This window comes from Salmo trutta, chromosome 24 (assembly GCF_901001165.1).
Source record: "Salmo trutta chromosome 24, fSalTru1.1, whole genome shotgun sequence".
NCBI lineage: Eukaryota > Metazoa > Chordata > Actinopteri > Salmoniformes > Salmonidae > Salmo > Salmo trutta.
This window is the reverse complement of record NC_042980.1, coordinates 38852926-38874609: the sequence shown is the minus strand read 5'-3', so window position 1 is coordinate 38874609 and position 21684 is coordinate 38852926. Positions and strand designations below refer to the sequence as shown.

The window sequence follows — 21684 nt, the reverse complement described above, 5'->3', positions numbered from 1 at the left end:
TCAGTGTGCCTGGACAATGTGCTGACAGACAGGGCAGACAGACAGGGCTGACAGACAGGGCAGACAGACAGGGCAGACAGACAGGGCAGACAGACAGGGCAGACAAACAGGGTATAATATGCTCTGTGCCTATCTGCCAATTATCTATACCCTATTGTTATGGTTAGGAGTGGGTAGTGGTATGGCGAAGGAGGGTACAATTAGGGGAACAGAGTTCCACCCCTTTAGACTGAGAGATAGCGTTTAGTGCTGTCCTGGCTGGATGAATCCAATGGAATAGTCCCAAAAGTGCAAACGTTGCCCACTCAGCTCATTGGGTATGCTAAATGTGAGTAGGCCTGTATGTTTGAGGGATGGTGTATTTCTGTAGTAGTTTGTCGTTGAAACATTGAGCTATTTTGAGCACCTGTCTAGCCTCTCTATCGTGGCTCTTAAAAGCATTCCAGTTTCCTCTGAGGGTACTGGCTATCATTAGAGACTCGTGTCACTGTGGGCCACTCCCGCCATTGTGGCTCACGCCTCCAACTGAGTGAGATGGATGCCCTGCTGAGAGAGAGAGCAGGGGTCAGGTGTGGGTACTCTAGGGGTAAATTGGGAGGTGGTCGATTTGTAGTGGAAAAGAAGGGAGGAGAGAGGATGGATGGATGAGGAGGGAGGGTTGTGGTGTTGAGGGGAGGAGAGAGGATGGATGGATGAGGAGGGAGGGTTGTGGTGTTGAGGGGAGGAGAGAGGATGGATGGTGAGGAGGGAGGGTCTTGGTGTTGAGGGGAGGAGAGAGGATGGATGGTGAGGAGGGAGGGTCTTGGTGTTGAGGGGAGGAGAGAGGATGGATGGGTGAGGAGGGAGGGTTGTGGTGTTGAGGGGAGGAGAGAGGATGGATGGTGTGGAGGGAGGGTTGTGGTGTTGAGGGGAGGAGAGAGGATGGATGGGTGAGGAGGGAGGGTTGTGGTGTTGAGGGGAGGAGAGAGGATGGATGGTGAGGAGGGAGGGTCTTGGTGTTGAGGGGAGGAGAGAGGATGGATGGTGAGGAGGGGAGGGTTGTGGTGTTGAGGGGAGGAGAGAGGATGGATGGGTGAGGAGGGAGGGAGGGTTGTGGTGTTGAGGGGAGGAGAGAGGATGGATGGATGAGGAGGGAGGGTTGTGGTGTTGAGGGGAGGAGAGAGGATGGATGGGTGAGGAGGGAGGGAGGGTTGTGGTGTTGAGGGGAGGAGAGAGGATGGATGGGTGAGGAGGGAGGGTTGTGGTGTTGAGGGGAGGAGAGAGGATGGATGGGTGAGGAGGGAGGGTTGTGGTGTTGAGGGGAGGAGAGAGGATGGATGGTGAGGAGGGAGGGTTGTGGTGTTGAGGGGAGGAGAGAGGATGGATGGTGAGGAGGGAGGGTCTTGGTGTTGAGGGGAGGAGAGAGGATGGATGGGTGAGGAGGGAGGGTTGTGGTGTTGAGGGGAGGAGAGAGGATGGATGGTGAGGAGGGAGGGTTGTGGTGTTGAGGGGAGGAGAGAGGATGGATGGTGTGGAGGGAGGGTTGTGGTGTTGAGGGGAGGAGAGAGGATGGATGGGTGAGGAGGGAGGGTTGTGGTGTTGAGGGGAGGAGAGAGGATGGATGGTGAGGAGGGAGGGTCTTGGTGTTGAGGGGAGGAGAGAGGATGGATGGGTGAGGAGGGAGGGTTGTGGTGTTGAGGGGAGGAGAGAGGATGGATGGGTGAGGAGGGAGGGTTGTCGTGTTGAGGGGAGGAGAGAGGATGGATGGGTGAGGAGGGAGGGTTGTGGTGTTGAGGGGAGGAGAGAGGATGGATGGTGAGGAGGGGAGGGTTGGGGTGTTGAGGGGAGGAGAGAGGATGGATGGGTGAGGAGGGAGGGTTGTGGTGTTGAGGGGACGGGAAGGGAGAGGAGATGATAGGTGAGGAGGGAGGGTTGGGGTGTTGAGGGGAGGAGAGAGGATGGATGGTGAGGAGGGAGGGTCTTGGTGTTGAGGGGAGGAGAGAGGATGGATGGTGAGGAGGGAGGGTTGTGGTGTTGAGGGGAGGAGAGAGGGATGGATGGTGAGGAGGGAGGTTTTGGTGTTGAGGGGAGGAGAGAGGATGGATGGTGAGGAGGGAGGGTCGTGGTGTTGAGGGGAGGAGAGAGGAGTGATGGTGAGGAGGGAGGGTCTTGGTGTTGAGGGGAGGAGAGAGGATGGATGGGTGAGGAGGGAGGGTTGTGGTGTTGAGGGGAGGAGAGAGGATGGATGGGTGAGGAGGGGAGGGTTTGTGGTGTTGAGGGGAGGAGAGAGGAGGGGGGATGGGTGAGGAGGGAGGGTTGTGGTGTTGAGGGGAGGAGAGAGGATGGATGGTGAGGAGGGAGGGTTGTGGTGTTGAGGGGAGGAGAGAGGATGGATGGTGAGGAGGGAGGGTCTTGGTGTTGAGGGGAGGAGAGAGGATGGATGGTGAGGGAGGGAGGGTTGGGGTGTTGAGGGGAGGAGAGAGGATGGATGGGTGAGGAGGGAGGGTCTTGGTGTTGAGGGGAGGAGAGAGGATGGATGGTGAGGAGGGAGGGTTGGGGTGTTGAGGGGAGGGAGAGAGGATGGATGGTGAGGAGGGAGGGTTGTGGTGTTGAGGGGGAGGAGAGAGGATGGGATGGTGAGGGAGGGAGGGTTGTGGTGTTGAGGGGAGGAGAGAGGATGGATGGGTGAGGAGGGAGGGTTGTGGTGTTGAGGGGAGGAGAGAGGATGGATGGTGAGGAGGGAGGGTCTGTGGTGTTGAGGGGAGGAGAGAGAGGATGGATGGTGAGGAGGGAGGGTTGGGGTGTTGAGGGGAGGAGAGAGGATGGATGGGTGAGGAGGGAGGGTCTTGGTGTTGAGGGGAGGAGAGAGGATGGATGGTGAGGAGGGAGGGTTGGGGTGTTGAGGGGAGGAGAGAGGATGGATGGTGAGGAGGGAGGGTTGTGGTGTTGAGGGGAGGAGAGAGGATGGATGGGTGAGGAGGGAGGGTTGTGGTGTTGAGGGGAGGAGAGAGGATGGATGGTGAGGAGGGAGAGTTGTGGTGTTGAGGGGAGGAGAGAGGATGGATGGTGAGGAGGGAGGGTTGTGGTGTTGAGGGGAGGAGAGAGGATGGATGTGGGATATTTGTCTTGCTCAGTAAATATATGAAACTTATCTCAAGTCAATCTAATTACAGGTTTAATTATGATAGTGAAAAACAAAAGACATTTTAACTTTGAAAGTAAGGTGATAGCGTAATGAGAGCTTAACTGCTCAGGTTTGTGAAAGTCATAAGAAATCTTCATAATTTAGTGTGTGTTTGTGCGCGTGTGTGAGATTCAGATGGGTTCTCCAGCATTGCATAACACAATTAGGGCAAACTCACACATGTGACAACAGCACAGACAGCACTCAATCCCATCACAAACATATGATCCAATCATTGACAGAAAAATACTTGATTCAATCATCTACTCAGAAAATCATTGCTTCACTATAACTAGATAAAACCTGCATTTCATCATACCTCAGTGCCAAAGGTCGAACCATGACACTGCATGTACTTTCCAGGAGTTCAGCATACTTGTACATACATTGTATGACACTTGTATTACAAGTAGAAGCAAAGTACTGTACTTGTCTGACAAAGGTTAAGAAATACCCTCTTTTCCTCCACATTGAGGTGTTCATTCTGTGCTCGTTAGCTTCGCTGGGACGGGTGACATCAGAGAGAACACAGAGCCCCGTCTCCAACAGCTGTCCGCCGTTTAAACAGCTGGAGATTTTATTAGGGCTCAGTTTCTCTTTTATTTTAGGACCAAGATGAACCCTGATTTAAGTGAGTTAGAGAGAGAGAGAGAGAGACAGACAGCGAGAGAGAACGAGAGAAAGCGAGAGAGAGAGAGAGAGAGAGAGACAGCCAGACAGCGAGAGAGAACGAGAGAAAGCGAGAGAGAACGAGAGAGCGAGAGAGAGAACGAGAGAAAGCGAGAGAGAGAGCGAGACAGCGAGAGAGAACGAGAGAAAGCGAGAGAGAGAGCGAGACAGAGAGAGAGAACGAGAGAAAGCGAGAGAGAGAGCGAGACAGCGAGAGAGAACGAGAGAAAGCGAGAGAGAGAGCGAGACAGCGAGAGAGAACGAGAGAAAGCAAGAGAGAGAGCGAGACAGCGAGAGAGAACGAGAGAAAGCGAGAGAGAGACAGCCAGACAGCGAGAAAGAACGAGAGAGCGCGAGAGAGAGAGCGAGAGAGCGAGAGAGAACGAGAGAAAGCGAGAGAGAGAACGAGACAGCGAGAGAGAACGAGAGAAAGCGAGAGAGAGAGCGAGACAGCGAGAGAGAACGAGAGAAAGCGAGAGAGAGAGAGAGAGAGAGAGAGAGAGACAGCCAGACAGCGAGAGAGAACGAGAGAAAGCGAGAGAGAGAGCGAGACAGCGAGAGAGAACGAGAGAAAGCGAGAGAGAGCGAGACAGCGAGAGAGAACGAGAGAAAGCGAGAGAGAGAGCGAGACAGCGAGAGAGAACGAGAGAAAGCGAGAGAGAGAGAGAGAGAGAGAGAGAGACAGCCAGACAGCGAGAGAGAACGAGAGAAAGCGAGAGAGAGAGCGAGACAGCGAGAGAGAACGAGAGAAAGCGAGAGAGAGAGCGAGACAGCGAGAGAGAACGAGAGAAAGCGAGAGAGAGAGCGAGACAGCGAGAGAGAACGAGAGAAAGCGAGAGAGAGAGCGAGACAGCGAGAGAGAACGAGAGAAAGCGAGAGAGAGACAGCCAGACAGCGAGAGAGAACGAGAGAAAGCGAGAGAGAGAGCGAGACAGCGAGAGAGAACGAGAGAAAGCGAGAGAGAGAGCGAGACAGCGAGAGAGAACGAGAGAAAGCGAGAGAGAGACAGCCAGACAGCGAGAGAGAACGAGAGAGCGCGAGAGAGAGAGCGAGAGAGCGAGAGAGAACGAGAGAGAGCGAGAGAGACAGCCAGACAGCGAGAGAGAACGAGAGAAAGCGAGAGAGAGAGCGAGAGAGCGAGAGAACGAGAGAAAGCGAGAGAGAGAGCCAGACAGCGAGAGAGAACGAGAGAAAGCGAGAGAGAGAGAGAGAGAGAGAGACAGCCAGACAGCGAGAGAGAACGAGAGAAAGCGAGAGAGAACAAGAGAGCGAGAGAGAGAACGAGAGAAAGCGAGAGAGAGAGCGAGACAGCGAGAGAGAACGAGAGAAAGCGAGAGAGAGAGCGAGACAGAGAGAGAGAACGAGAGAAAGCGAGAGAGAGAGCGAGACAGCGAGAGAGAACGAGAGAAAGCGAGAGAGAGAGCGAGACAGCGAGAGAGAACGAGAGAAAGCAAGAGAGAGAGCGAGACAGCGAGAGAGAACGAGAGAAAGCGAGAGAGAGACAGCCAGACAGCGAGAGAGAACGAGAGAGCGCGAGAGAGAGAGCGAGAGAGCGAGAGAGAACGAGAGAAAGCGAGAGAGAGAACGAGAGAGCGAGAGAGACAGCCAGACAGCGAGAGAGAACGAGAGAAAGCGAGAGAAAGCGAGAGAGAGAACGAGAGAGAGAGAGAGAACGAGAGAAAGCGAGAGAGAGAGAGAGAGGATGGATGGATGGAGGGGAAGTAGAGGAGAGGTAGAGCAACAGCGATGGAGAGACGGGGGAAAGGGATTAGAGGGAGAGTCATTGTTACCGGTAGATAGGATAGTAAATCTATTCCTCTTTAAACTTGAAGACAGAGAACAGAAAATTCCTCTGACTTCCTGTTTCAATCTAATTTGGACCAGTACCAAGACCCTTCTCTAGCCCTTTAACTTATGCAGTCTTAGTTTGGACATACCATGATATTACAGGGGATTTAGTCCAGAGAAAGGGGGACCGAACGAGGTAATGAGGAAATGCAAACAGAAAAATAGACAGTATCGGGTTGGAAAAACAAGGGAAAGCAAATACAGAGAAAAAGAGAGAGAGAGGGGGTTGGGGACAGGGAGAGAGGGAAGAAGAGAGATCTAGCGAGAGATGAGAGGGTGAATAAGAATAAGAGGGGAAGAGAGTAGGAATTTAAGAAAGTGAGAGGGGGACATTCTCAAGTTCTCCTGTTTTTCCTGTTTTTCCTTTGCCTCCTTATATGGTCAAACCATGACGGTGGAATCAGTGGGCAAGAGTGGAGTAGGTCAGAACTCAGAAAGAGTGGAGTAGGTCAGAACTCTGAAAGAGTGGAGTAGGTCAGAACTCAGAAAGAGTGGAGTAGGTCAGAACTCAGAAAGAGTGGAGTAGGTCAGAACTCAGAAAGAGTGGAGTAGGTCAGAACTCAGAAAGAGTGGAGTAGGTCAGAACTCAGAAAGAGTGGAGTAGGTCAGAACTCAGAAAGAGTGGAGTAGGTCAGAACTCAGAAAGAAAGAGAGCGGGAAGAATGAGAGTGAGAGGAAAGTGGTGAGAAGTGTAGAGGAGAGAGGTATGCAGCGCCGTGTGCTTGGGACACTGGGGACTTCCAGAGGCAGCCGGCCACGCGTATGTACAAACAAACACACACACACACACACACACACACACACACACACACACACACACACACACACACACACACACACACACACACACACACACACACACACACACACACACACACACACACACACACACACACACACACACACACACACACACACACACACACCCACCCACCACTGGTAAGCAGAGTGACATGCCAAGCACAGAGAGGAATAACCAGGGGTCTATCAGGGGCTGGACTGCTAACAGCTGCAAAGCGTGAGTAGACATTCTTCCAGTGTGCTGTGTCACACACACACTGTGGGAATCTGAGCTGTGTTGTGGTGCATTGTGATGCTGACAGTTGGAGGTGGGGTGATGGATGACTGACTGCATGGTGACATAGTGAGTGTTGGTATGCGCAGGGACGAAGGTCCCCTGTCCCTCTCTAAGTACGATTGATAGATAGAGCTATTAATAATGTTCCTCTCATCTGTCACCCTGCAGCTGTCACAGCAACAGACAAAAGACTGGCTGCTGACACACAGAGGTCAAAGACTAAACCCTCTAGAGAGACATACTGTACACAAAAGTACAACTTGATACTACAACTGTCGGCAATATAACACTGGCTCAAAAGATGACAGGCAGATGTGTATTGTGATTTCCTCAATGTCTTGTCAGAGATCTCTATTGTGCTATATTGCATTGTCTCCACTTTGCTTGAATTGGAAATGCACTTTGTGGATATTATATTCATTGCAGTGACAGGCAAGTGAATTGAGATCCAGTTCTCATTTACTATAACAGACTGATTGTGAGAAGGATGTATCCTCTCTGTTCCTACTCAATGTCAGGAAGCCGATATCTCTGTATAAACACTGACATAGAGAAGGCCAACAGACACACTTGGCTTTTACAAGCTGGCTTCTGTTTATCTAGTTGGACTCTTAAAAACCTACTTACAAAAGTATGCAGGTCAGGGATCAAGGTCGTTGACCATAACTTGAATGAGCCATTTATCCCCCTAGAGTTGATGCCCGCGGAAATTCAATTAGCATAATTAAAATATCCCCATAAAAATCTGTCAGTTTAAACTAGAGATATCTGTTAAACTAGAGATATCTGTTAAACTAGAGATATTTTGTTTTGCATTGGATGTTAAATAAATCACAGAGAGTGTCACCAGGAAAGCACCCCCACACCATCACACCTCCTCCTCCATGCTTCACGGTGGGAACCACACATGCGGCGGTTGGAATCAAAAATCTCAAATTTGGACTCATCAGACCAAAGGACAGATTTCCACCAGTCTAATGTCCATTGCTCGTGTTTCTTGGCCCAAGCAAGTGTCTTCTTCTTATTGGTGTCATTTAGTAGTGGTTTCTTTGCAGCAATTTGACCATGAAGGCCTGACTCACGCAGTCTCCTCTGAACAGTTGATGTTGAGATGTGTCTGTTACCGTTTTGCTCTAGGTTTCCCACAGGCCTCACAATACTTGTCTGAAGGTCCCCTGGTACCAGTTGAAAATAATTATGGAAGTATATATGGAGACTGTTTATGCCAAAAATAAGGAGGAAATATATATATATATATATAATGTCCTGATGTTTCTTCTATCTCTCAGATATAGGACAGACACTTCAGAACAAACTCTCTTCATATGTTTTGGGGGACTGTCTGTTGTTCCATGTAGTGAATATGTTATTCAATGCGTTCGTATGGGCAGTAAGGCCCACTTTTTTTTGTATCAAATATTTTTATTGAAACAGTAAGGCCTCCCCGGCTTAGACATAGCTCAGACTGTTATGGGTTATACAGTAGTAGGACAAATTATATTCTCAAACTCTCTCTCTCCCCTTGCTTCAGGTGAGGTGGGATTCCCGGTGCAAAGATGACAGAGCGCTATGACTGCCACTACTGTAAGGAATCCCTGTTCGGGAAGAAATACGTCCTGAGAGAGGAGAACCCATACTGTGTCAAATGCTACGAGAGCCTGTACTCAAACACCTGTGAGGACTGCAAGAAACCCATCGGCTGCAACACCAGGGTAGGAACACACGTATGCATTGCATGACACAAACAAATAGGGATGAACCACTAGCACTGTCTCTCATTTTCTTTTACCTTCCATCCAAGAACATTGTCAAAGCATGCTGTCTGATATAATGACTGAAATTGTCCCTCTGATGCCTCCGTAGGACCTTTCCTATAAGGACCGCCACTGGCACGAGGAGTGTTTCCAGTGCTTCCAGTGTAAACACTCTCTGGTGGACAAGCCCTTCTCCACCAAGGATGACCAGCTGCTCTGCACTGAGTGCTACTCCAATGAGTACTCCTCCAAGTGCCACGAGTGCAAGAAGACCATCATGCCTGGTGAGAACCTACATTCATCTAATCTACATATAGTAAACACACACACACACAGGCATTTCCATGCACACGGGCATGCACACATGGACGTGCACACAGGCATGTACACAGACTAATCTTGGACTATCACAAAATACACAAACCTTCATAATGGTTGCAAACACAATTTAGATCAGCCCTTATCAAAGAAAATGAAATACCAACAAACACAGCATCCCATGAATCTTCAGGAAGTGAAGTTATTTTACAGACCTGACATTTTGAGTTGATTTGTTTGAGTAGTAGCAGTAGTAGTAGTACCAGTAAAAGTAGAAGTAGTAGTACCAGTACCAGCAGTAGTAGTGCCAGTAGTAGTAGTAGTAGTAGTGCCAGTAGTAGTAGTAGTAGTAGTAGTAGTAGTAGTAGTAGTACCAGTAGTAGTAGTAGTAGTATTAGTAGTGCCAGTAATAGTAGTACCAGTAGTAGTAGTACCAGTACCAGTAGTAGTAGTGCCAGTAGTAGTAGTAGTGCCAGTAGAAGTGCCAGTAAAAGCAGTAGTAGTAGTAGTACCAGTAGTAGTAGTAGTAGTAGTAGTAGTAGTAGTAGTAGTAGTAGTGCAAGTAGTAGTAGCAGTAGTACCAGTAGCAGACCCAGTAGTAGTGCCAGTAGTAGTAGCAGTAGTAGTGCCAGTACCAGTAGTAGTAGTAGTAGTGCCAGTAGTAGTAGTAGTGCCAGTAGTAGTAGTACCAGTACCAGTAGTAGTAGTAGTGCCAGTAGTAGTAGTAGTACCAGTAGTAGTAGTACCAGTACCAGTAGTAGTAGTAGTAGTGCCAGTAGTAGTAGTAGTACCAGTACCAGAACCAGTAGTAGTAGTAGTGCCAGTAGTAGTAGTACCAGTACCAGTAGTAGTAGTAGTAGTGCCAGTAGTAGTAGTAGTGCCAGTAGTAGTGCCAGTAAAAGCAGTAGTAGTAGTAGTACCAGTAGTAGTAGTAGTAGTAGTAGTAGTAGTAGTAGTAGTGCAAGTAGTAGTAGTACCAGTAGCAGACCCAGTAGTAGTGCCAGTAGTAGTAGTAGTAGTAGTGCCAGTAGTAGTAGTAGTAGTAGTAGTAGTGCCAGTAGTAGTAGTAGTACCAGTACCAGTACCAGTAGTAGTAGTAGTGCCAGTAGTAGTAGTACCAGTACCAGTAGTAGTAGTACCAGTAGTAGTAGTAGTGCCAGTAGTAGTACCAGTACCAGTAGTAGTAGTACCAGTACCAGTAGTAGTAGTGCCAGTAGTAGTAGTAGTGCCAGTAGTAGTAGTACCAGTAGTAGTAGTAGTACCAGTACCAGTAGTAGTAGTAGTAGTAGTAGTAGTACCAGTACCAGTAGTAGTGCCATTAGTAGTAGTAGTAGTAGTAGTAGTAGTACCAGTACCAGTAGCAGTACCAGTAGTAGTGGTAGTGCCAGTAGTAGTAGTAGTGCCAGTAGTAGTAGTAGTGCCAGTACCAGTAGTACCAGTAGTAGTAGTGACAGTAGTAGTAGTAGTACCAGTAGTAGTAGTACCAGTAGTAGTAGTACCAGTAGTAGCAGTGCCAGTAGTAGTAGTGCCAGTAGTAGTAGTGCCAGTAGTAGTAGTGCCAGTAGTAGTAGTAGTAGTAGTAGTAGTAGTGGTGCCAGTAGTAGTAGTGCCAGTAGTAGTGGTGCCAGTAGTAGTAGTGCCAGTAGTAGTGCCAGTAGTAGTGCCAGTAGTAGTAGTGCCAGTAGTAGTAGTGCCAGTAGTAGTAGTGCCAGTAGTAGTAGTAGTAGTAGTAGTAGTGGTGCCAGTAGTAGTAGTGCCAGTAGTAGTAGTGCCAGTAGTAGTAGTAGTAGTGGTGCAAGTAGTAGTAGTGCCAGTAGTAGTGGTGCCAGTAGTAGTAGTGCCAGTAGTAGTGCCAGTAGTAGTGCCAGTAGTAGTGGTGCCAGTAGTAGTAGTGCCAGTAGTAGTGCCAGTAGTAGTGCCAGTAGTAGTAGTGCCAGTAGTAGTGCCAGTAGTAGTGCCAGTAGTAGTAGTGCCAGTAATAGTGGTGCCAGTAGTAGTGCCAGTAGTAGTAGTGCCAGTAGTAGTAGTGCCAGTAGTAGTGGTGCCAGTAGTAGTGGTGCCAGTAGTAGTAGTGCCAGTAGTGGTGCCAGTAGTAGTAGTGCCAGTAGTAGTAGTGCCAGTAGTAGTAGTGCCAGTAGTAGTAGTGCCAGTAGTAGTGCCAGTAGTAGTAGCGCCAGTAGTAGTAGTGCCAGTAGTAGTAGTGGTGCCAGTAGTAGTGCCAGTAGTAGTAGTGCCAGTAGTAGTGGTGCCAGTAGTAGTAGTGCCAGTAGTAGTAGTGCCAGTAGTAGTAGTGCCAGTAGTAGTAGTGCCAGTAGTAGTGCCAGTAGTAGTAGTGCCAGTAGTAGTAGTGCCAGTAGTAGTAGTGGTGCCAGTAGTAGTGCCAGTAGTAGTAGTGCCAGTAGTAGTAGTAGTGCCAGTAGTAGTAGTGCCAGTAGTAGTAGTGCAGTAGTAGTGCCAGTAAAATCAGTAGTAATAGTACCAGTAGTAGTAGTAGTAGTAGTAGTAGTGCCATTAGTAGTAGTAGTAGTAGTAGTAGTAGTAGTAGTACCAGTACCAGTAGCAGTACCAGTAGTAGTAGTTGTGCCAGTAGTAGTAGTATTAGTAGTAGTAGTAGTGCCAGTAAAATCAGTAGTAGTAGTACCAGTAGTAGTAGTAGTAGTAGTGCCAGTAGTAGTAGTGCCAGTAGTAGTAGTACCAGTAGTAGTAGTAGTGCCAGTAGTAGTAGTAGTAGTAGTGCCAGTAGTAGTAGTAGTAGTAGTGCCAGTAGTAGTAGTAGTGCCAGTAGTAGTGCCAGTAAAAGCAGTAGTAGTAGTAGTACCAGTAGTAGTAGTAGTAGTAGTAGTAGTAGTAGTAGTAGTGCAAGTAGTAGTAGTACCAGTAGCAGACCCAGTAGTAGTGCCAGTAGTAGTAGTAGTAGTAGTGCCAGTAGTAGTAGTAGTAGTAGTAGTAGTGCCAGTAGTAGTAGTAGTACCAGTACCAGTACCAGTAGTAGTAGTAGTGCCAGTAGTAGTAGTACCAGTACCAGTAGTAGTAGTACCAGTAGTAGTAGTAGTGCCAGTAGTAGTACCAGTACCAGTAGTAGTAGTACCAGTACCAGTAGTAGTAGTGCCAGTAGTAGTAGTAGTGCCAGTAGTAGTAGTACCAGTAGTAGTAGTACCAGTACCAGTAGTAGTAGTAGTAGTAGTAGTAGTACCAGTACCAGTAGTAGTGCCATTAGTAGTAGTAGTAGCAGTAGTAGTAGTACCAGTACCAGTAGCAGTACCAGTAGTAGTGGTAGTGCCAGTAGTAGTAGTAGTGCCAGTAGTAGTAGTACCAGTACCAGTAGTACCAGTAGTAGTAGTGACAGTAGTAGTAGTAGTACCAGTAGTAGTAGTACCAGTAGTAGTAGTACCAGTAGTAGCAGTGCCAGTAGTAGTAGTGCCAGTAGTAGTAGTGCCAGTAGTAGTAGTGCCAGTAGTAGTAGTGCCAGTAGTAGTAGTAGTAGTAGTAGTAGTGGTGCCAGTAGTAGTAGTGCCAGTAGTAGTGGTGCCAGTAGTAGTAGTGCCAGTAGTAGTGCCAGTAGTAGTGCCAGTAGTAGTAGTGCCAGTAGTAGTAGTGCCAGTAGTAGTAGTAGTAGTAGTAGTAGTAGTGGTGCCAGTAGTAGTAGTGCCAGTAGTAGTAGTGCCAGTAGTAGTAGTAGTAGTAGTAGTAGTGGTGCCAGTAGTAGTAGTGCCAGTAGTAGTGGTGCCAGTAGTAGTAGTGCCAGTAGTAGTGCCAGTAGTAGTGCCAGTAGTAGTGGTGCCAGTAGTAGTAGTGCCAGTAGTAGTGCCAGTAGTAGTGCCAGTAGTAGTAGTGCCAGTATTAGTAGTGCCAGTAGTAGTGCCAGTAGTAGTAGTGCCAGTAATAGTGGTGCCAGTAGTAGTGCCAGTAGTAGTAGTGCCAGTAGTAGTAGTGCCAGTAGTAGTGGTGCCAGTAGTAGTGGTGCCAGTAGTAGTAGTGCCAGTAGTGGTGCCAGTAGTAGTAGTGCCAGTAGTAGTAGTGCCAGTAGTAGTAGTGCCAGTAGTAGTAGTGCCAGTAGTAGTAGTGCCAGTAGTAGTGCCAGTAGTAGTAGCGCCAGTAGTAGTGGTGCCAGTAGTAGTAGTGCCAGTAGTAGTAGTGCCAGTAGTAGTAGTGGTGCCAGTAGTAGTGCCAGTAGTAGTAGTGCCAGTAGTAGTGGTGCCAGTAGTAGTAGTGCCAGTAGTAGTAGTGCCAGTAGTAGTAGTGCCAGTAAAATCAGTAGTAATAGTACCAGTAGTAGTAGTAGTAGTAGTAGTAGTGCCATTAGTAGTAGTAGTAGTAGTAGTAGTAGTAGTAGTACCAGTACCAGTAGCAGTACCAGTAGTAGTAGTAGTGCCAGTAGTAGTAGTATTAGTAGTAGTAGTAGTGCCAGTAAAATCAGTAGTAGTAGTACCAGTAGTAGTAGTAGTAGTAGTGCCAGTAGTAGTAGTGCCAGTAGTAGTAGTACCAGTAGTAGTAGTAGTGCCAGTAGTAGTAGTAGTAGTAGTGCCAGTAGTAGTAGTAGTAGTAGTAGTACCAGTAGCAGTACCAGTAGTAGTAGTAGTAGTACCAGTAGTAGTAGTGCCAGTAGTAGTAGTAGTAGTGCCAGTAGTAGTAGTAGTAGTAGTAGTACCAGTAGCAGTACCAGTAGTAGTAGTACCAGTAGTAGTAGTAGTGCCAGTAGTAGTAGTACCAGTAGTAGTAGTAGTGCCAGTAGTAGTGGTGCCAGTAGTAGTAGTGCCAGTAGTAGTAGTAGTGCCAGTAGTAGTAGTGCCAGTAGTAGTAGTGCCAGTAGTAGTAGTACCAGTGCCAGTAGTAGTACCAGTGCCAGTAGTAGTAGTGCCAGTAGTAGTAGTGCCAGTAGTAGTAGTGCCAGTAGTAGTAGTGCCAGTAGTAGTAGTGCCAGTAGTAGTAGTACCAGTAGTATTAGTAGTGCCAGTAGTAGTGGTGCCAGTAGTAGTAGTGCCAGTAGTGGTAGTAGTAGTAGTGCCAGTAGTAGTAGTGCCAGTAGTAGTAGTGCCAGTAGTAGTAGTGCCAGTAGTAGTGGTGCCAGTAGTAGTAGTGCCAGTAGTAGTGGTGCCAGTAGTAGTAGTGCCAGTAGTAGTAGTGCCAGTAGTAGTAGTGCCAGTAGTAGTGGTGCCAGTAGTAGTAGTGCCAGTAGTAGTAGTGCCAGTAGTAGTGCCAGTAGTAGTAGTGCCAGTAGTAGTGGTGCCAGTAATAGTGGTGCCAGTAGTAGTAGTGCCAGTAGTAGTAGTGCCAGTAGTAGTAGTGCCAGTAGTAGTGGTGCCAGTAGTAGTAGTACCAGTAGTAGTAGTGCCAGTAGTAGTAGTACCAGTAGTAGTAGTGCCAGTAGTAGTAGGTGCAGTAGTAGTAGTGCCAGTAGTAGTAGTGCCAGTAGTAGTGCCAGTAGTAGTAGTGCCAGTAGTAGTAGTGCCAGTAGTAGTAGTGCCAGTAGTAGTGGTGATAGTAGATCGTTTTGGATGATTCTAACTAATCTACGTCTTTAAATATCATAATTTCCATAATTCCTTGGGATGGTGCTTCTCTCAGACAAACAGACAGACAGTCAGTGTAACTCTACTCTGGTGAGGTCTGGGGTGCAGCAGAGCAGAAACACTGAATGTACTGTAGATACTGAATACATTTGCTCCAGACTTCCTTGAACACAACAATGCCCCTCTGTCCCCACTGTGTTTGTATACAAAGACCGAGAGACTGAAAAACATCTTCTATCTCAAGGCCATCAGACTGCTAAACAGCAATCACTAACTCAGAGAGGCTGCTACCTACATTGAGACCCAATCACAGGACACTTTAATAAATGGATCACTAGTCACTTTAAACAATGCCACTTTAAATAATGCCACTTTAATAATGTTTACATATCTTACATTACTCATATCACATGTATATACTGTATTTTATACCATCTACTGCACCTTGCCTATGCCTCTCGGCCATCGCTCATCCATATACTTATGTACATATTCTCATTCACCCCTTTAGATTTGTGTGTATTAGGTTGTTGTTGGGGAATTGTTAGATTACTTTTTTATTTATTTCACCTTTATTTAACCAGGTAGGCTAGTTGAGAACAAGTTCTCATTTACAACTGCGACCTGGCCAAGATAAAGCAAAGCAGTTCGACACAAACAACAACACAGAGTTACACATGGAATAAACAAACATACAGTCAATAACACAATAGAAAAAAAGTCTATATACACTGTTTGCAAATGAGGTAAGATAAGGGAGATAAGTCAATAAATAGGCCATAGTGGCGAAATAATTACAATTTAGCAATTAAACACTGGAGTGATAGATGTGCAGAAGATGAATGAAGTAGAGATACTGGGGGGCAAAGGAGCAAAAATAAATAACAGTATGGGGATGAGGTAGTTGGATGGGCTATTTACAGATGGGCTATGTACAGGTGCAGTGATCTGTGAGCTGCTCTGACAGCTGGTGCTTAAAGTTAGTGAGGGAGATATGAGTCTCCAGCTTCAGTGATTTTTGCAATTCGTTCCAGTCATTGGCAGCATAGAACTGGAAGGAAAAGCGGCCAAAGGAAGAATTGGCTTTGGGGCTGACCAGTGAGATATAACTGCTGGAGCACATGCTACGGGTGGGTGCTGCTATGGTGACCAGTAAGCTGAGATAAGGCGGGGCTTTACCTAGCAAAGACTTATAGATGACCTGGAGCCAGTGGGTTTGGCGACGAATTTGAAGTGAGGGCCAGTCAACGAGAGCATACAGGTCACAGTGGTGGGTAGTATTTGGGGCTTTGGTGACAAACGGATGGCACTGTGATAGACTGCTCCAATTTGCTGAGTAGAGTGTTGGAGGCTATTTTGTAAATGACATGGGCGAAGTCAAGGATTGGCAGGATAGTCAGTTTTACGAGGGTACAGTGGGGGAAAAAAGTATTTGATCCCCTGCTGATTTTGTACGTTTGCCCACTGATAAAGAAAGGATCAGTCTATAATTTTAATGGTAGGTTTATTTGAACAGTGAGAGACAGAATAACAACAAAAATATCCAGAAAAACGCATGTCAAAAATGTCACAAATTGATTTGCATTTTAATGAGGGAAATACAGTGCCTTGCGAAAGTATTCGGCCCCCTTGAACTTTTCAACCTTTTGCCACATTTCAGGCTTCAAACATAAAGATATACATAAAGATATATTTTTTTGTGAAGAATCAACAACAAGTGGGACACAATTATGAAGTGGAACGAAATTTATTGGATATTTCAAACTTTTTTAACAAATAAAAAACTGAAAAATTGGCCGTGCAAAATTATTCAGCCCCTTTACTTTCAGTGCAGCAAACTCTCTCCAGAAGTTAAGTGAGGATCTCTGAATGATCCAATGTTGACCTAAATGACTAATGATGATAAATAGAATCCACCTGTGTGTAATCAAGTCTCCATATAAATGCACCTGCTTTGTGATAGTCTCAGAGGTCAGTTTAAAGCGCAGAGAGCATCATGAAGAACAAGGAACACACCAGGCAGGTCCGAGATACTGTTGTGGAGAGGTTTAAAGCTGGATTTGGATACAAAAAGATTTCCCAAGCTTTAAACATCCCAAGGAGCACTGTGCAAGCGATAATATTGAAATGGAAGGAGTATGAGACCACTGCAAATCTACGAAGACCCGGCCGTCCCTCTAAACTTTCAGCTCATACAAGGAGAAGACTGATCAGAGATGCAGCCAAGAGGCCCATGATCACTCTGGATGAACTGCAGAGATCTACAGCTGAGGTGGGAGACTCTGTCCATAGGACAACAATCAGTCGTATACTGCACAAATCTGGCCTTTATGGAAGAGTGGCAAGAAGAAAGCCATTTCTTAAAGATATCCATAAAAAGTGTCGTTTAAAGTTTGCCACTAGCCACCTGGGAGACACACCAAACATGTGGAAGAAGGTGCTCTGGTCAGATGAAACCAAAATCGAACTTTTTGGCAACAATGCAAAACGTTATGTTTGGCGTAAAAGCAACACAGCACATCACCCTGAACACACCATCCCCACTGTCAAACATGGTGGTGGCAGCATCATGGTTTGGGCCTGCTTTTCTTCAGCAGGGGCAGGGAAGATGGTTAAAATTGATGGGAAGATGGATGGAGCCAAATACAGGACCATTCTGGAAGAAAACCTGATGGAGTCTGCAAAAGACCTGAGACTGGGACGGAGATTTGTCTCCAACAAGACAATGATCCAAAACATAAAGCAAAATCTACAATGGAATGGTTCACAAATAAACATATCCAGGTGTTAGAATGGCCAAGTCAAAGTCCAGACCTGAATCCAATCGAGAATCTCTGGAAAGAACTGAAAACTGCTGTTCACAAACGCTCTCCATCCAACCTCACTGAGCTCGAGCTGTTTTGCAAGGAGGAATGGGCAAAAAATTCAGTCTCTCGATGTGCAAAACGGATAGAGACATACCCCAAGCGACTTACAGCTGTAATCGCAGCAAAAGGTGGCGCTACAAAGTATTAACTTAAGGGGGCTGAATAATTTTGCACGCCCAATTTTTCAGTTTTTTATTTGTTAAAAAAGTTTGAAATATCCAATACATTTCGTTCCACTTCATGATTGTGTCCCACTTGTTGTTGATTCTTCACAATCAATTACAGTTTTATATCTTTATGTTTGAAGCCTGAAATGTGGCAAAAGGTCGAAAAGTTCAAGGGGGTCGAATACTTTCGCAAGGCACTGTAAGTATTTGACCCCCTCTCAATCAGAAAGATTTCTGGCTCCCAGGTGTCTTTTATACAGGTAACGAGCTGAGATTAGGAACACACTCTTAAAGGGAGTGCTCCTAAACGCAGCTTGTTACCTGTAAAAAAAGACATCTGTCCACAGAAGCAATCAATCAATCAGATTCCAAACTCTCCAATATGGCCAAGACCAAAGAGCTCTCCAAGGATGTCAGGGACAAGATTGTAGACCTACACAAGGCTGGAATGGGCTACAAGACCATCGCCAAGCAGCTTGGTGAGAAGGTGACAACATTTGGTGCGATTATTCGCAAATGGAAGAAACACAAAAGAACTGTCAGTATCCCTCGGCCTGGGGTTCTATGCAAGATCTCACCTCGTGGGGTTGCAATGATCATGAGAACGGTGAGGAATCAGCCCAGAACTACACAGGAGGATCTTGTCAATGATCTCAAGGCAGCTGGGACCATAGTCACCAAGAAAACAATTGGTAACACTACGCCGTGAAGGACTGAAATCCTGCAGCGCCCGCAAGGTCCCCCTGCTCAAGAATACATATACATGCCTGTCGGAAGTTTGCCAATGAACATCTGAATGATTCAGAGGACAACTGGTGAAAGTGTTGTGGTCAGATGAGACCAAAATGGAGCTCTTTGGCATCAACTCAACTCGCCGTGTTTGGAGGAGGAGGAATGCTGCCTATGACCCCAAGAACACTATCTCCACCGTCAAACATGAGGTGGAAACATTATGCTTTGGGGGTGTTTTTCTGCCAAGGGGACAGGACAACTTCACTGCATCAAAGGGACGATGGATGGGGCCATGTACCGTCAAATCTTGGATGAGAACATCCTTCCCTCAGCCAGGGCATTGAAAATGGGTCGTGGATGGGTATTCCAGCATGACAATGACCCAAAACACACAGCCAAGGCAACAAAGGAGTGGCTCAAGAAGAAGCACATTAAGGTCCTGAAGTGGCCTAGCCAGTCTCCAGACTTTAATCCCATAGAAAATCTGTGGAGGGAGCTGAAGGTTCGAGTTGCCAAACGTCAGCCTCGAAACCTTAATGACTTGGAGAAGATCTGCAAAGAGGAGTGGGACAAAATCCCTCCTGAGATGTGTGCAAACCTGGTGGCCAACTACAAGAAACGTCTGACCTCTGTGATTGCCAACAAGGGTTTTGCCACCAAGTACTAAGTCATGTTTTGCAGAGGGGTCAAATACTTATTTCCCTCATTAAAATGCAAATCAATTTGTGACATTTTTGACATGCGTTTTTCTGGATATTTTTGTTGTTATTCTGTCTCTCACTGTTCAAATAAACCTACCATTAAAATGATAGACTGATAATTTCTTTGTAAGTGGGCAAACGTACAAAATCAGCAGGGGATCAAATACTTTTTCTCCCCACTGTATGTTTGGCAGCATGAGTGAAGGATGCTTTGTTGCGAAATAGGAAGCAGCTTCTAGATTTAATTTTGGATTGGAGATGCTTAACGTGAGTCTTGAAGGAGAGTTTACAGTCTAACCAGACACCTAGGTATTTGTAGTTGTCCACATATTAAGTCAGAACTGTCCAGAGTAGTGATGCTGGACGGGCGGGCAGGTGAGGGCAATGATCGGTTGAAGAGCACGCATTTAGTTTTACTTGCATTTAAGAGCAGTTGGAGGCCACGGAAGGAGTATTGTATGGCATTGAAGCTCGTCTGGAGGTTTGTTTACACAGTGTCCAAAGAAGGGCCAGAAGTATACAGAATGGTGTCGTCTGCGTAGAGGTGGATCAGAGAATCACCAGCAGCAAGAGCGACATCATTGATGTATACAGAGAAAAGAGTCGGCCCGAGAATTGAACCCTGTGGCACCCCCATAGAGACTGCCAGAGGTCCAGGCCCTCCAATTTGACACACTGAACTCTGTCTGACAAGTAGTTGGTGAACCAGGCGAGGCAGTCATTTGAGAAACCGAGGCTGTTGAGTCTGCCGATAAGAATGTGGTGATTGAGTCGAAAGCCTTGGCCAGGTCGATGAATACAGCTGCACAGTATTGTCTCTTATCGATGGCGGTTATGATATCGTTTAGGACTTGTTAGATATTACAGCACTGTCGGAACTAGAAGCATAAGCATTTTGCTACACTCGCATTAACATCTGCTAACCATGTGTGTGTGACCAATAAAATTGGAATTTATTTAATTGGAATTTTTTTTCGACCCAGGAAGTATTTTAGAGAGCAGCTCTGAGGGGGCAGACAGTGAGGGACTGTGTATTAACCAAGGACTGAGTAGCATGTGTGTCCTCTCGCACTCTCCATTCTCTATACTTCTTAATTCCTTTACACACCCATCCATCCCTCATTCCTCCACTTTCCCCTCCCTCCCTCCCTCTCTCTCTCTCCCTCCCCTTCATGCAGGCTCCAGGAAGATGGAGCATAAGGGTAACAGCTGGCATGAGACCTGCTTCACCTGCCAGCGTTGCCAGCAGCCCATCGGCACCAAGAGCTTCATCCCCAAGGAGAACCACAACTTCTGTGTACCCTGCTACGAGAAACAGTTTGCCATGCAGTGTGTGCACTGCAAGAAAGTAGGTCTAAGGTCATAACCTTAGTGTAAATACTGTAGTATCTCTTCCTCACTTTTTCTTTCCTCTAAAGTGGCGTATACATCAGAGAGATAGAAAACAGGGCTTTTTCTACAACTACTGAAAGACTGGCTGTGAATCTGGCAGGCAAGACTAGAGCAAGAACGATTAGTACTTTATATGTACACAAATGCCATCAGTATCCATTCACGTGGCAATGTATTGAATGGATCGCTTAACCACTAAAATCTGGTATTTCTTGGTGCCTGGTTTGTAGCACATGGTTGGTGTGTATGTGCTTACTTGTGTGCAGTCACATTCGACCTAACTCTCTCTCTATAATAGCCCATCACTACTGGCGGGGTGACCTATCGCGACCAGCCCTGGCATAAGGACTGCTTCCTGTGCACCGGCTGCAAGCAGCAGCTGTCTGGTCAGCGCTTCACCTCCCGTGACGACTTTGCCTACTGCCTCAACTGTTTCTGCAACCTGTATGCCAAGAAGTGTGCTTCCTGCACCACCCCCATCAGCGGTAAACTATCTATCCATCTGGGTGTGTTGCAGATACACATTTTCTGCTCAGGTCACACACTGATTATCAGATCTTTACAACACGTGGAATGGAGTGCTTAGTGTATCAGGAACTAAAGGGAACATGATAGAACGATCTGATAATCTGTGCAGACCTGCGATGAAATTGTGTACCTGTCTCTAACAGAATGAGTCAGTCAGCCAATTAGATACTCACTTTTAAATCAGTTCTAACTTGTAATCAGGAAGTCAGTCACTTACTCACCCCATCACGCTGTACACTGTGGCCCTGTTTGAATCCTTACTAAAGTTCTCCACCTTTCCTCCTTCCCCAATCACTGATCTGTGCAATTGGATAAGAGAAAGCAAGGTACAGTATAACTGCTCTATGGTTTCCTGCATCTATGTTTTAGGATGCAGAGACATCCTTCACCTTTTGATAACACTATGTGTTCATCTCTCCATGTCTCTCAGGTCTGGGTGGCAGTAAGTACATCTCGTTTGAAGAGCGCCAGTGGCACAACGACTGCTTCAACTGTAAGAAGTGCTCCGTCTCCCTGGTGGGCCGGGGTTTCCTCACCGAGCGTGACGACATCCTGTGCCCCGAGTGTGGCAAAGACATCTGATTGGCAGGCAGCGAGTGGCCGACACGTCTGATTGGATAGTAACAAAACAACCAGGAAGTAACAATGACCTATCAGAGCACAACTGAGCATCACTGTGTATATATATATATATATATATATATATACAGCTGAAGTCAGAAGTTTACACACATCTTAGCCTAATACATTTAAACTACGTTTTTTATAATTCCTGACATTTAACTCCTAGTAAAGATTCCCTGTCTTAGGTCAGTTAGGATCACCACTTTATTTTAAGAATGTGAAATGTCAGACTAATGGTAGAGAGAATGATTTATTTCAGCTTTTATTTCTTTCATCACATTCCCAGTGGGTCAGAATTTGACATACACTCAATTAGTATTTGGTAGCATTGCC

At 46.6% G+C, this 21684-nt stretch overlaps 1 protein-coding gene across 1 annotated transcript in view; it reads left to right on the top strand.

The window, feature by feature from the left end:
- Nucleotides 1-21344, top strand: part of fhl2a (four and a half LIM domains 2a) — a 22344-nt gene extending 1000 nt beyond the window's left edge. Inside the window, exons 2-6 of the mRNA XM_029712103.1 lie at nucleotides 8290-8470; nucleotides 8622-8796; nucleotides 19986-20155; nucleotides 20498-20684; nucleotides 21158-21344. Of these exons, the coding sequence (XP_029567963.1) occupies nucleotides 8315-8470; nucleotides 8622-8796; nucleotides 19986-20155; nucleotides 20498-20684; nucleotides 21158-21309 (840 nt within the window). The 5' untranslated portion in view covers nucleotides 8290-8314 and the 3' untranslated portion in view covers nucleotides 21310-21344. The remainder of the gene's footprint in view (nucleotides 1-8289; nucleotides 8471-8621; nucleotides 8797-19985; nucleotides 20156-20497; nucleotides 20685-21157) is intronic.
- The last annotated feature ends 340 nt before the right edge of the window (nucleotides 21345-21684 follow it).